General features: G+C 43.6%; 1 protein-coding gene across 1 annotated transcript; it reads left to right on the plus strand.

Annotated features, from left to right (window-relative positions):
* The first annotated feature begins 9,661 nt into the window (after positions 1-9,661).
* Positions 9,662-13,266, plus strand: LOC129766619 (uncharacterized). The gene is made up of 2 exons (XM_055767215.1): positions 9,662-12,606; positions 12,662-13,266. The coding sequence occupies exons 1-2, from the start codon at positions 12,360-12,362 to the stop codon at positions 13,249-13,251; spliced, it is 837 nt and encodes a 278-aa protein (XP_055623190.1). The 5' UTR covers positions 9,662-12,359; the 3' UTR covers positions 13,252-13,266.
* The last annotated feature ends 2,738 nt before the right edge of the window (positions 13,267-16,004 follow it).

A 16,004-nucleotide genomic window follows, 5' to 3' on the forward strand; every position in this document is an offset into this window, starting at 1 on the left:
AGAACAGTGCGATCCCAGTACAGCTTGAAACGGTCATTTTCCAGGACAGGTGCAGGCAGGTACCGGTAGTTTGGTACGTTGTCTTCCAGTAGAGCACATTGGAGCGCCAGTTGTCGATGAACAATACGGGCCACGTTGTTGTGGCGCTCGGTGTAGGCTGCGTTGGCCAAAACGGGACAGCCTCCCATAATGTGCTCTATGTTTTCACCTGGTTGATGGCACATCCGGCAAATGTCATCAACGTCTTGATGCCAGACGTACCGCCTGCAGTTTCTCGTCGGCATTATCCTGTCCTGGATGGCTATCATGTCGGCTTCTACTACTGAAGAGAGTTCACCACGCGTTAGCCACAGATTAGATGCGGCCTTGTCGACGTGTGGCCGGTCCAGTTGATGGGGGTGGGCACCATGCACTGCCTTCTGCTTCCAAGCTGCAATCTTCTCCTCCACTGTCTGCAGATTGCAGTTGAGTTGGTACTCCGCTTGCGCCAAGTGCAGAGCGCTGTATCCTCTGTCGGCGGCGCAGACAGCCCGGTATAGCGCGTTTTGGTTGGCGCGTTCTGCGAAGTACTCGCGCAGTTGTCGTACCTGGGCAACACACAGTGCAGAAATGTCGACGATTCCAAGTCCCCCTTCTTTGCGTGGTAGTGAAACTCTCTCCAGTGCCGATTGAGGATGGTGCATTCCGGCCTCTTTGAATGCTTTCCTCATCCTCCTCTCAAGGTCCTCTAGGTTAGTTTTGCTCCATTTGACTACACCAAAACTGAAGGTCAGCAGGGGAACCGCGAATGTGTTGATCGCGCGTACCTTGTTCCCCGCGTTGAGGAAAGTCCTCAGGACACAGTTCACTCGACTCAAGAACTTGTCTCGCAGCTCCGTCTTGATGTCGGAGTGGCGAATCCCGGTGAGCTGTCGGAATCCAAGATATTTATAGGATTCGCCACGAACCATGTCTCTTATAAACTCGCCGTCATAGACCTCGTAGCCTCCGGATTCGGTAAGTTGTCCTTTCAGCAGGTGGACACAGCGACACTTGTCGAGGCCGAACTCCATACAGATGTCCCTGCTTATGTCTTCGACAACCCGGATAGCTACACCTAGACGCTGACGTGAATCAGCGTAGACCTTGAGATCGTCCATGTAAAAGGTATGGGTCACTTCTTCGTGGGCGCCGTCGCCATACCTTATTTTATAGCCATGACCGTTTCTATTGAGCGTCCTACTGAGGGGGTTCAGTGCCAGACAAAACCAAAGCGGGCTGAAAGAGTCGCCTTGGAATATCCCCCTCTTTATCTGCAGCGTTCTAGACTGCAACACATTTTCCCCATCACTGAGGTGCAGAGACGTACTCCACTGCCTCATCGCATGCTGCAGGAACCTAACGACGACGGGATCAATTTTGTAGAGCTCCAATACCCGGACGAGAAACGAGTGAGGTATGGAGTCATAAGCCTTCCTGTAATCGATGTAGGCCATACTTAGGTTCCGCTGGTTATATACCGCCTGGCCGACTATGGCTGCGTCGATGATGGCCTGGTCTTTGCAGCCATGCGTATTTTTCCTGCATCCTTTCTGCTCTTCTGCGATGATGTGATGCTGTTCGCAGTGAGCAGAAACTTTGGCGGTAATTATGCTGCTCAGTATTTTGTACAGACTCGATAGGCACGTTATCGGTCTGTACTTTGATGGGTTCAATGTGTTGCTGTCTTTCGGGAGGAGGAAGGTGACGCCACGGGTGGCGAATTCAGGAAGGTTGTGTGGGTCACGTAGCACCTTGTTGAAGCACTCAGCTATCTTTGGATGTGCGACGGTCAGCTTCTTGTGCCAAAAGTTCTGGACACCATCGGGGCCCGGTGCTGCCCAGTTCCTCAGGTACCGCGAGGCTTCGCGGACATCGTTCTCTCCGACGATGATAGCTGGCATCTCTCCAATTTCACCACAACTCTCCTCCTCCCGTCTTAACCACATTTGCCCGTCGCGATGTTCTACTGGGGTCTCCCAAATACCAGCCCAGAAGTTCGTCACATCGCTAATATCTGGCAAACCTTCGCGGTAGTCGGGCTTCTCGTCGCTAATGTGGTCGTAGAACGCTTTCTCGTTATCTCTGAACATCCGATTTTGTTCCTGGCGCTTTGCAGAGTCAGAGTAACGTTTCAGCCGTTTTGTAAGGACGCTCAATTGCTGTACCAGTGTGTCGAGTTTTTCCGTCAGCTGGTGAGCTCCCAGCTGGCGAAGTTCAGTAGGCCGCACGATCACAGCAACTTGGCGACATAATTTCGCCGATCTGCTGCCTCTTTTGTACGCCATCAGTCTTCCAATTGCGGCGCGCTTGTTTAGGATCCGTTGCTCCAATCTCCTTCGCCATGGAGGCTCACGCCTTTCACGGAGATGTTGGAGCAGTCCGCCTCTTGGCCTAATACGGTATCCTAAACTTTTGGCGGTCGCCACAGCAGCACAGTAAACTTTCAGTTGCAGCTCCTCCATGTTCTCAGCATCAACCAAGTGCAGCGGAAGAACGTGCTCGTTCATGAGCTTTACTGCACTTGTCAGCCTGCGGGAATGCTGCAACTTCGGGATCCTGGGGCGCGACAAAGGGTCCGTGTCGCGGAACTGTGAGATCGCCTCGTCGTAATGGAAGACCAGATCGCGTAGTAGTTGTTGATCTGGCTGTGGATCTTCCGGCTCAGGGGGTTGTTGTACTGTGGCCTCCACTGGTGCTGATTCGCGTGCCCCACTCGCGAATGAATTGCTCAGCCGTACTGAACTTCGTCTCGACACATCGCTTGCTCTGCTTGTTCTGGAGCTTAGTTCTCTCTGCACCTGCTGCTTGATCTCGTCGACTTGCGTTTGGGAGAGCATATTGTTGCGTACAATCGCTCTACGCCTCGCGTTCATCGCGTTTTGGTCAAGCCTCCCGACGAACTCTGGATACGCTTCCTCGAACATTGCGAGTATTCGAGGGCGACCGCTCATGTCCGTCTCCAAAGCAGTGCAGATGTAATAGGCGCGGATCACGAATTCATTCATTTCATGTGTCCACATGATCCGTCGCCTAGTAGTACCCACAAGTGTGGACGACTGTCGTCTGACAGTCGCAACACGCCTCGTAGGCGCAGCGTTTCGTTGGTGATGTCGATGGCTGCTGTTTCCGTGTGGCGGTAGCTCTTCGGGTTGAACCCGGCTGGTGGCCCGCTCTTGCACATCGCCCTCCAGCCGCTGGCCGCTCGCTCTTACGCCCGTTCCAGGACCAGCTCCAGTTCGGGGACCCTCCTCGGGCGATCGCATTCTGAGTATTCTTCGTGAACGTAGCTCCATTTTCTGGGTGTATCTCCTTTGCCCGGGAGACAGCGGGTTGGCAAGGCCTCCATGACCCGGGAGGCCTTCCCCGGGAGAGATATAGCGCTCTGACTCGCTCGCACCCCCTCACTTAGCCACTTTCGACACCCGTTCTCGGAGCCAAGACCAGGTGTGTGTTTCCAGTTCACGCCCGATCTAAAAATGTCGTCATATGATCTTCGTGGAGGCGTGAGATAGGAACATTTGAGACCAACAGGTAGGCTCCTACCCTAGTGTTGATCCCCATTTGAGAACTTTTTGAGAATTTTTTTGTTTTTTGTTTTTTTTTTATATATATATTTATTAATTTATTTTTTTTATAAATAAAATGTGTGTGACCTAACATATGTAATACGTTGGTAACACATATATTAACTCACAAGCATTAGGTGTTAGTATGAATGATGTGGTTAAGTCTGTAACATATAGTAAATAATTGTATAATGGTTAAATAAGCTCCAAAAGATCCGTCTCCTTCAGGAAATGCAGTAATTTGTCCTCCTCCAAGTTATCTCTTGCTAGGGCTGTCCTTGGGTTGTCAGCTATCTGAAACTTAGTTCTCATAAGGTTGTAACGTGGGCAGACAAGTAGAAAATGTTCTACGGTCAGCCTGACGTTACAGGTATTACAAATGGGTGGTTCGGTTTTTTCAACCAAGAACCTGTGCGTTAATTTGGTATGTCCAATACGAAGACGTGTTAGACATACTTGAAAAGATCTTTGGTTTCTATCCATCCAAGGATGGGTAGTGTTTTTAATTTTTCTCAAAAAAGTATCTCTGCAGATGTTCCATTCGTTCTCCCAGCACGTCATCAGAGATGAGTTAACCCATCTGGTTATATCATCAGATGGGACGCTTGTGCTCCATAGTTCGGATGTTCTCCCTTCTTTGGCTAGGCGATCAGCCTCTTCGTTACCGCGGATTCCACAGTGACCTGGGATCCAGCAGAAGGTGATATCATTTTGGGCAGTTTTCTCTTCAATTGCGAGTACCCATGGATGTTTGCTACTTCCGCTCTCAAGAGCAAGAAGCGCGCTAGCAGAATCGGTGAAAATAACCGTCTTTCTGTTGTGTTCGCACTTTGATGTAGCGATAAGAAGTGCCGCTAATTCAGCTGAAAATACCGAACAGATATTTGGGAGTTGGAACTTAACTTGCAGGTTATTAGCAAAAATGCCGATACCTACTTGTAAACCATCAAAGGATCCATCTGTAAAGATCTTGTGGTGAAAAAGGTATTTACTGTGGATGTGGTTGTTGAAAATGGCCAAAACTATGCTGCTGTTTTCACCAGCTCGCACAGAATTTTTAATTGACCAATCAATCTGAGGTTCCCGTTTATACCATGGTCGAAGGTTAATAATGGGAATTGGTGCAATCGTTGGAAGAGTGGTTCGGCATGTATCCTGCAACCAGTTATTCACTCTCACAAGTGAGGATTCAAATGTTGGATGTTTCTCGAGCGTTCGTATCGCGCGCGTGCTGTAGAATCTCGTGAGGAACAATTTGAAAGGTAAATTGCCTGACTCAGCGAGTAACGCTTTACTTGGGCTAGTTCTAAAGGCCCCTGAAGCTAGTCTTATTATCTTTTGATAGCTAGGCCTCAGTTCTTCAAGCGTTTTCCAGGTGGCACGGCTGAAGAGTTCAATACCGTAAGTAAGTTTGGAATAGACTAAGCTTCTTCCAATGTTGAAGATAGTTTTGCGGGATCCTGTTCGGCTTCGACCGCTTATAACGCTAACTAAGTTAAGGCGGTTTTTAATGTCCGATATTGTACTCTTTATATGTTTATTGAACGTGAGTTTTTTGTCCACCATTACACCGAGAATTCGTGCAGAATTGACTCGTTTAATGGAACTACCGTTCAGAAGATAAGAACGTAGTTTTTTCCTGTGACGCTTATTGTTGCAGCAATGAAGAACTTGAGATTTTTCAGCTGAGATCCTAAATCCCACGGAATTCGCCCAGTTATTAACAGACGAGATTCCTTCCTGAAGTCTTCTTCTTGCTAGTACTGGGAATGGGTTTTTTGAAATTAGCAGAATATCATCTGCGTATAGCAAAGCGTCAATATTTTGGGGTATGGCATCAAATAATGATTGCATCGCTATCAGGAAAAGAGCTACCGATAGCACAGAACCCTGTGGCACTCCATTTTCTTGCAGTTTACTGGTGGAGGTGACTCCTCCGAGAAGAACTTTGAAGCTACGATTTTGTAGAAAACTGCGAATTATCTCGAACAAATTACCTTCGATACCCCATTGATGGAGTTGGTCCAAGATATTATATCTCCAGGTTGTATCGTAGGCTTTGGATATGTCCAACAGAGCGAGTTCCCCGTGGAGGTGGTCTCGCGTGATCACGTGAAGGTGTTGATCAAGTTGGCTGAAATACGTGTTGGTACCATTGCCTTGACGAAAAGCATGTTGTCGAGGATCCAGGAGATGACGTTCTTCAAGGTTCGTCATCAATCTCCGTTTGATCATTCTCTCGAAGACCTTACCTAGGCAATTGAGAAGGGTGATGGGACGAAAACTAGTGGCTAGTGGTTTTTTCTCCATCGGTTTAGGGATGGGGATGACTAGCCCTTCCTTCCATGAGTCGGGGAAACATTTGCTAGCCCAAAGGTTATTATAAATTTGGAGCAGCGACGTTTTGACGTGGAAAGGTAATTTTTTTAACATGCTGTATTCTATTTCGTCTGGTCCGGCTGATTTGCCTTTGGACTTACTAATGGACCACAACATTTCTTTCATGGAGAACCTGATATTGTAAATATGAGGTTCCCCTGAGTCCGAGGGAAACTCTGTAGTCTCCGCGGCAGTTTTACGAGCTTTGAAGTCGCTTTTGTAGTTGGAGGTGGCAGAAGTACTAGCAAAATGGTCAGCTAAATGTTCAGCAATGGTTCCGGGATCATCGGTAGTGGTACCATTGATCATAATAGAATAGCCTCGCGATCTTTTTTTGCCACTGATTGCATTAACCTTGCTCCACAGTTCACTAGAAGTTGTCTGAGGGCAAAAGCTATCAAGAAATTTAAGCCAGCTATTTTGTTTAGCTTCCGCTATAATTTTCCTTGCTCTAGCTCTAGTGGATTGAAAATCAGCTAGGGCAAGTACTTTTGTCTCACTACCGTCCAGTTGTCTTCTAAGCTTCCTCAGCGCTTTTCTTCTGGATTTAATGGCATGTTTGACCTCATTATTCCACCATGGGACTGCCTTCCGGCCGGAGATACCACTAGTGCGGGGTATATTAGCTTTCGCAGCAGCGAAAACGGCTTGGGAAAACTCCTCTACTGAATAGTTACCCTGTGCAGGTAACAGATGCGAAATGGTTGATTCGAAACCATCCCAGTCGGCAAATTGGTACAACCATCTCCTTCGCAGGAGGATTTTTGGATTACTGGTCAGTGTTCGGATGTGAATGGGAAAATGATCACTTCCTCTTAGATCATCATCGACACACCATCTGACTCTGGGCGCTAGGTCCCATGAGGTAATCGTTAAATCAATTGAAGAAGTAGAGCCAGAGTGTTCATCCATACGAGTATGTTGGAAGTCGTTCAGGATGATGAGGTTAAGTTGTTCAACTATTTTTAAAATAATTTTACCTCTTAAATTGCATCTTTGGCCACCCCATACAGTATGGTAGGCGTTAAAATCACCCATGATTATGAAAGGGTGTGGTAATTGTTGAATGGCATTGTTCATATCTGCTTCCAAATTACTGTTACTATGCGTTGGGGAAATGTATATAGAAGCGAGGGTTAACCGTAACGGTCCCGTGAGTTGGATTGCGCATATCTGTAACTGTGATGAAATTTGGATGAGGGTATGTGGGAGATGGCTCAAAACAGCGAGGCATACTCCACCCTGGCGTGAGGTAAGTCCCTCACGGAAGTACCACTTGTATTTACCTTGTAGTGAAAGGTTAAAATCGGGTGTAATCTTAGTCACTCTGGCTTCTTGGAATGCAAGTGTTAGTGGGAGATGTTTCTCCTCAGCTAACATTAATTTAATTTCATCCATTGACCTACTAAGCCCACGCAAATTCCATTGAATGGCAAGTTTTCGGTTGGATGTTGAATCTTGGACAACAGGTGTACTGTTTTTGTGTGGAGTGTTGAACTTGAAAAAATATTATGGAGGCTCTTGAAGGGTTTAATTAATGTGGAAGGAGGTATAACTGAAATTATTTAGACTGTTTGTTACCTTTGGAAATCTTGGTCTTCAGTCTAGGGTCAAATTTTAAGTAATTTGGTATTGTTCTATTTGTGTTGGGTACTGTTTTGTGTGAAGTAGATGGTTGAGGGTCGGCCAGTTGTGGGGCGGCCGGTTGAGATATTTGAAGTTGTTGGTTTTTGTACCTTTTCCTTGTTTTTTCATTAACGCGGAAATTTTCATCTTCAGATGATTTCAATTCATCTGAAGTTGTAGTTTTAATATTTTTAATTTTTCGTTTGTTTAATTTTGCTGATTCAGTTTCCATGGGAATTTCTGAATCAGTTTCGGAATCGGAAGTGGAGATGGTATATTCCATGTCTGGTAGATTAACTATCGGTGTGGAAACCGTTGGAATGATTGGGGTAGGGTTGGATTGCGTGCAGTTGCACTTGCAGCGATTGCATCCTGTACTTTGGGCTACATTAAGTCTCTCTTGGACTTTGCTTGCGTAAGAGGATCCATTTATCTTGGCCTGGTAGCTTAGTTTGGCTTCCTTGTACGATATTCCTTGGTCTACCCTCACTTTGGAAATATTGTTTTCTGCAACCCATGCGGGGCATTTTCTATTAGTAGAAGGGTGGTTGCCACTGCAATTTACACAGTAGGCAGGAGCGTTGCAAATAAAGCTCTTGGCAGTTTCTTCATTGCCTAGTTCTGGGTGTGCTTGTCCACAGTTTCGGCATAATTGGATCTTGGTCCTACATTTTTTCGAAGTGTGTCCGAATTTGTAGCAGCCGAAACACTGCATCGGATTCGGATAAAAATTACGAGTGGGGGCGCGGATAAAGCCAAAATTGATGTATTCAGGAATTACAGTACCTCTGATTGTCAAAATCAAGGTTGGAGTTGGAATTAATTCCTTCTTGGTTGGGTCCATACGGGAAATTCGTTTGATTGCTATGACTCTTTGGTCAGCAAGCTCTTTTAAAAGTGCAGCTTCTGCCATATCAATAACATCCCTACACGATACTACGCATTTGCGCTGGTTCAAGGTAGGGTGAAAATTTATCTCCACAGGGGTTTTGTCAATTAATGACTTAATACCCAGGAGTGCATCCACATATTCTTTGTTGCGAATATGGATAACATATTGTAAATTGTTATTTTCATCTCGCTGTGGTCTCGCGTCCTTAAAATCGCGATCCGTAACAGCTTGGATGGTTTTGGAAACTACGAAAGGGTTTGATGGTAGAGTATTCTTGCCAGTTGCTCTAAGTAATAAAATTTGGAGCTCCCCGCATAGGGGGTCAGCCCAGAAAGGAGAGGTGCGTGTGGTGGGCACGCCATTATATAGGTTTGTTGACTTACCGGTGCCGGCGATGCCAGAGCTACTGGAAGCCATGATTGTGGCTGGCTATACCAGGGGGTACAGCCAGGAAGAACGGTGAAAATTTCACAAAATATCTAGAAAAAGCACTGGTACTACTAGAACAAAAAATCACTATCTTCGGAAATGGTATAGAAAAAATTTAGAAATGCACTGTACTTATTGCTTCAACACTACTGAAATGTCCTTATAATCACTATTGCCTTGGGAGGCTATGGGTAGAAAGATACTGTTTATAAATCACTTGCACTAAGTACAGCTGCTGGGGGGAAAGCCCCCCGCACCGGAGAGAAGGTAGTGTGGCAACACCACTAATCCGCAGCGCAGGAAACAACACCAGCTGTAAAGAAAAAACCACCACCAAATATAAGTATAACAATATAAACAGTTAGCGATATACGGTAGAAAAATTAAGCAAGCTATAAAGCGCGCCAAAAACAGGGACCGACGCTAGGGGCAGTGAAAACTGCCGGTATCGAAAGCCACCAACCGTCTAGGCTATTCGGTGGCCTCCTCCTTGTCCTCGTCTTGTACACCTGTGGGAGAAAACTTTATTTAGGACTGATTAGAGCCTCAAGGAATTTCCTTTAGCATAGAACCAGTTGTATGAGGAGAAAACTTCTATTTTCGCTACTCTTTTCAAAGGGGCGCTACAAACATGACCGTCTCGGTTGAATGTCAGAAGCACCGTGAAATGAACGAAAGCAAAGGAAGCGTCATTTTATAAACCATAACAGTATAGAATCTAAATCCCACCCTTATTATATTCGTGAGTATACAGTAAGCTTATATAATAAAGAGGGTGGGGTTTACATTCGATTCTTTTATGTTTTATAAAATGACACTTCCCTTGCTTTCGTTCATTTCTTACTCTACTCTCGCACCGTGAGGACTCGTTTCATCGGGACTAAGCAGACAGCTCGTTAGTCCTTCGGTGGTAAGGCACCACGAAAGCATACCAATTTGTGTGCTATCCATGCAAAACGCGTCACATCATGCCCAAGGACATCCAGCTGGCCCATCGTATCCGAGGAGAGCGTGCTATATTAGCTTAGCATATAATCAACAGCCCTTTTCAGGGCTCCAATTTTGATGGATTAGAGTTCAGAAAAGTTTTTTACAGGCCGAACTGAAAGGAGCATTTAGCGAAAATCGTGGTGTCGATGATAATTCGATACCGATAGGTGCCATGGATATGGATTGCATAATGAAGAATATGAAATACAAGAATACAAATACATGTAGTGAATATATCCCCATATCGAAGAAATCACTTTGATGAAACTGTTTACCGTTTGTCGTTTTTAAGTGTTGGGAAAGGGCATTATTTTTGCTGAGTAAATTCCAAGAAAAAATCCATTCCTTCTTTAAGCGTGATTCATTCTGCTTCGGATCAACAGAACAGTGATAATCATTTCATACAAAAGATAAAATGTCCAAGAGTTATATGATTGCTATTTATTGAGTCGGAAAATTGTTTCAATAGCTTAATGATAGCTTCGAAAACAGGTTATAAAATGACGCTTCCTTTGCTTTCGTTCATTTCTTACTCTACTCTCGCACCGTGACGACTCGTTTGTTTGGGACCAAGGAGATAGCAGGTTAGTCTTTCAGTGGTAAGGCACACGAAAGCAGCTCGAATAAGCGCACCAGCCGCAGGATTGGTGAAGAAGCCACATCGCTATCGACCGGGAACTTTGCGTGAAATTCATCGCTATCGGAAGTCGACCGAATTTCTGATCCGCAAGCTACCTTTGCAGCTTTTGGATCGTGGAATTGCTCAGGAACTCAAAACCGACTTGCGCTTCCAAAGTTCCGCGGTTATGACGCTGCAGGAGGCTTATTCGAAGATACAAATTTGTGTGCTATCCACGTAAAACGCGTCACATCATGCCCAAGGACATTCAGCTGGCCCGTCGAATCCAAGGAGAGGGTGCTATATTAGCTTAGCATATAATCAACGGCCCTTTTCAGGGCTCCAAATTTGATGGATTAGAGTTCAGAAAAGTTTTTTGCAGGCCAAACTGAAACGAGAATTTTCGTTTGGATGCCATACAGCATCGAGAAAATTCCGGAAAGATCTAATCGTTGCTGAAAAATAATCTGCCAGTTCCCTGGGAATTGAAGAATACATCCATGCGAAAGAGTTTTTTTAATGTTTTCTAATTATATGGCGAACACAGCGACCAAATACATTTGATTTCGTAATTTTTCAATCAAGTGTAATTAGCTGGAAAGCTTCTGAAGATTATTCTTTCCCATCAGTATGATATTTTCGTATCCAATATTGGATGCATAACATGAAAAACGGAAAATGTTTCGTATCGCCAAAATTATATAATTTTCAATCGATTATTGCTCAGTCGCCGAAATTTTCATACTCAGAGAGTTCATTCTCCTCTAGTTTGCCTTCCAAATTGCCATCGTAAACCACACCTTCTCTCGATTCAATCACGCACGAAAAGCATACTGAAATGATATTCTGGTGGTGAACCCATTCATTTTTCGTGAGGCGTCGTGCACAAATTACGTAACGCGATAAGGGGGGAGGGGTTAGATGTTGCGTTACTTTCTGTTTATTAGAGATAGGAAATTGCGTTACGAAAGGGAGGGGAGGTTCAAAATCCGGATTTTTGCGTTACGTAATTTGTGCACGACGCCTGAGGACATCGACAAGACAACATCGTTACTGAACGAGCTGAACGGCGAGGGATCGAGGTATTCATTACCTGGCTTGACCTGATCTGAAATGCAATCAGTTTGTTTTAACTGTGAGGGAGCGCATAAAAGCCGATCGATCAGAAGGAGAAGAGAAGGTGACCAAGAGAGTATCAGCATCGAAATACGGTTCCTCGGGAAGACATAGAAGCAGCCGCCACACACACACATACACGCGCGCAACTCTTTTCGTTTGCTGGTTATCGAGAGGAAACCTGGAAAGAAATGATCGTTGCTGAAAAATAATCTGCCAGTTCCCCTTGGAATTGAAAATTGCATTCAAGCGAGTTTATTTTAATGTTTTCTATCCATATAACTGCGACAACATACATTTGGTTTTGTGATTTGTCAATCAAGTGCAGTTAACAGGAAAGCTTCTGAAGATTATTCTTCAGAACAAGGTTTTTTGTATCCAATATTGGATGCATAAAACCTTGAGTCTTCAAAGTAACACTCTCGTTTTTGAAGTCACCCAAATATTTATTTATTCATTCATTCAGGATGGATTTAGATTCAACTTCAAACAAATGATCTCTAAATCAACGATAGTCCTACGTCACCCTTGCGGTTATATCATAGATATAACCCACTTCCTGTTTTTTGTTTTTAAAAGTTAAAAAAATCGTAAAAAGTGACGAAATCGTAAGTCGAGCCGACGATAAACACGATAGTGTACCGCATTTCCACTGCAGGTAAGTTTGATGTGATTTTTTTTATCTATTTCTTTCTGAACAGTGTTTGTTTACTTCAGCAATATGTCAAAGTGCCACGTACCGCGATGCCGGAGCAGAAAATTTTTGAAAAGTTTTGATGAAAGTCGGATAACTTTCCACCGTTTTCCGACCAACAAATTGTTGAGACGAAAATGGTTAAACTTTTTCGGATACAAATGCTCGTTCGATACGCGAAACATATTTGTTTGTTCGCTTCATTTTTCGCCGGATTCTTTTGGGGATACTGTTTTAACCTATAATCAGCAAAGAAGACGTCTTCGTACTGGAGGTAAGTGTTTTTTGTATAAATTGTGATGAGATAAACTAATCGGAGATGTTTTCAGCTATTCCATGCATTCGCTCCTTGGACCTTCCAAAACGTTCCGCTACCATTCGTAGCGTATCTAACGTTACCGAAGAATCTGGTGAAGCTGCTACCGGAAACCATTCCGATTATTCCCACTGCCAATTTTTGCATGGATATTCGAACGATTGTTTGGAGTCAACGGCTGTTGGGGAACAAGTTAACGGTTCTGGTTTTGTTGCATCGGTGAGCGGATCAGAGCTTGAACATCTTAGCGGTACTAAGGAGCAGAACGAACGAAGTTTATCGGCAAACGAAATAACAACAGTGGCAAAATATGGCATACTTTGCCACAAGAGAGAACGTGAGCTGAGAGCTACAATCGAAGAGTTGCAAAGCAAACTGGAAAATCAAGATCATCAGATTTCCAATTTAAAGAAGCAAACATTTGAGCTTCAGAGAAGGATTCATGAGCAGGTAAAGGCTTTCGATGATTTAAAAAAAGTGCACAAAGAAGAGGTAATCAACAAAGCTCGCGGTTTACTCGCACAAATCTTCACCGCCAACCAAATAAACCTCATGACAGGAATAAAGGCTGATTTAGACGATGCCAGTCAGCGCTCTAGTTGAGGTATCCAGTGAACAGAGAACAGACACTCTGTCCAAGTTACTTGTACCAGTATCGAACAAGTAATTGGCCTCTAACTTGAACAGAGTGTCTGTTCTCTATTCACTGGATACTTCAACTGGAGCGCTGACTGGCATCGTCTAAATCAGCCTTAAAATCAAGAGTGAATTGGACCAGCGAGGAGTTATCGAAAGGTTTTACCCTTCGATACTTTGGTGCTCCAGGGTATGATTACCTCACCAAAACCTTAAAATATCCTCTTCCGAAACTAAGTTGCCTCCGCAAGTACGCCAGCAAAATGGATATGCGCCAGGGCTTTCTTGAAGAGGTTTTAAAAATGCTGAAGGCGAAGTCCTCAACCATGTCCGGAAGATCAAAAGTATGTGTCCTGTTATATGATGAGATGTCATGCAAAGAAATCTACGAGTATGACAGAAAACACGATGACATTCTCGGACCGAACACTAATATGCAGGTAAAAGTTTGGAATAATAATTTTATATATATAATTTCATATACACTCGACAAAAAAAATAGAGGAACAGAGTGCGAAGTCGGAAATTTGAAGTGATTTGCATAATTCTTAAGTTACGAATCGTTCGCGTTGAGAGACACGTAGGATTTTATACTTCTGGTACGATTTGCGATTAAATGTTCCTCTAATTTACTCTAAACTTTGAAAAATCGGCTAGAAAAAATGACTAAACGTATCAATATGAAACGTTCACATATGTTTAGGGAATACACTAGGCTAACAATTTTAAATTCTGTTTTGGCACTTTTTTGAAATAGATGCAAAATATTTAAATAATTTTTTTTTCGTCAAGGTAACATATTATCCTTGTGCAGAATTGAAGTTTTCAAAACTGCCTTTCGATTTGCGGTGCGATGTTTGTTTATCGACTAAATGATCATTAAAGACGAAGGGGTACTTTTATATTCAAACTGAAATATCTCTGTATGGGAAGGTCCTACAGGAACATTTTAGGAACCAGATAAATGCTGGTTGATAAGGTTAATTGGGTTTGCCGTTGAGTTGGTTAGCAAAAAATTGTGTTAGTCCAGAAAACCTTCGAATAAACGGAGAAAAATCGTTTTTTATTTTTTCCCGATATTATTGCCCACTACATCTGCGCACACCAAGTGAGAAATGTACGTAAAATATTCTAATATCTGAAAGTTTTATATGCGTTCGATATGCGTTGATTTTTCACGAAGTTACATCATGTCCAAAATCATTCAAAATTTCCGGCTACGCACTCTGTTCCTTTCATTTTTTCGTCGAATGTATGATGTTATTGCAAACTTCTATTACTAACCAGTAAGAGTGTCATAAAACAAATTCGAATGTTCCGATTTTTTCGGTATTCTTCCGGCTTACGTACTTTTTCTTTGTTGTTGCGACCTTTTCTGCCATCTGATGACCAATAGTAATAAAAGCTTATTCTACTAGTTGTGATGATCATACAAAATATGTGACAAAGTGGAGATGTAATAGAAAATTGGATTTTTACGTGAAATAATTATTTACTGTTTCCTTCCTTTGTGTTTGCTTTTTAGGTTATGATGATTCGAGGCTTATTCGCCGATTAGAAACAACCAATTTATGCCGGTTTCAACGTTTCCATGAGCATTGATCTTTTGTGGGAAGCAGTGGACAAAATCAACGCGTCGGGTTTCGAAGTGGTGGCTACGTCTTCGGATAATGGCGGAGGGAATGTTGGAATATGGACGGGGATCAGTTTGGAAAACGATAAAACGTATGTGGAACATCCAGTAAAAAAACAAAAAGTTTATTTATTTGCTGATGCTCCACATCTTCTGAAGCTTGTCCGAAACTGGCTCATTGACAGTGGCTTCACTTCCACCGATGGAACAACGATCTCTCATGAACCGCTATGGGAGTTAGTTGCACAAAGGCGCACAGAGATCAGCGATACATTTTTCCTCAGAGAAGATCATCTTAGTTGTCAACGCAGCCAACGGCAGAATGTGGCCCTAGCTGCTAAGTTACTGTCGCGAAAATGTGCAGTAGCTTTGCAGAGACGAATTAACACGCCTCAGGCCAAGCGTCTTTCCGAATTCATTTTGATGGTCAACAATTGGTGGGATGTTTTCAACTCTCGCTATCCCAATGAAAGCCAAGTGCTGAAAAGGCCTTATGGAATGAATCTCGTTGAGCAGGACGAAGCTCTCAAAGCGATGGAGGATTTCATGAAAAATGCCGTCCCATCCAATAAGTATAGTATGCAGGTATTTAATTATATTTGAAAATGTTCGATTAAACTCTAAAATGTATCTTTTCATCTGTTCAGCGTTTTCAGAAATCCATCGTTATGCCGATCAAGTCACTCCGATCTCTATATACAGAGATGAATATTCGTTTCAATACAAAATTCATCATGACCGTCAAATTAAATCAAGACGCACTTGAAAACCTTTTTTCGGTCATGCGAGCTAGAGGGGGAGGAAACGATCATCCATCACCAATGGAATGTCTCCGTCGATTGCGGGTCATAATTCTTGGGAAGAGCATTCGATCAGTTTCGGATGGACAGACCACCAGGGAAAATTATGATGGTGAAGAGTTCGCTATAATTGACGTTTTAAGACCATCAAAAGCACTAACTGCGGGTCAATCAGCTTATGCTGAAGAAATTCCAGACCAGAAGGACGATTTTATTGAGATGGAAACGAATTATGGCAACGAAAACCCTCAGGAAAATGCGTATTTCTTTGAGTCGGAAGAAGATGG

The sequence above is a fragment of the Toxorhynchites rutilus genome, chromosome 1 (assembly GCF_029784135.1).
Source record: "Toxorhynchites rutilus septentrionalis strain SRP chromosome 1, ASM2978413v1, whole genome shotgun sequence".
Classification (NCBI taxonomy): domain Eukaryota; kingdom Metazoa; phylum Arthropoda; class Insecta; order Diptera; family Culicidae; genus Toxorhynchites; species Toxorhynchites rutilus.

Bases quoted from the DNA above. Each gene is read 5' to 3' on its own strand.
- LOC129766619 (XM_055767215.1), top strand. From the start codon at position 12,360: ATGTCAAAGTGCCACGTACCGCGATGCCGGAGCAGAAAATTTTTGAAA. The intron at 12,607-12,661 runs GTAAGTGTTTTT...AGATGTTTTCAG, and splicing joins AAGACGTCTTCGTACTGGAG to CTATTCCATGCATTCGCTCC.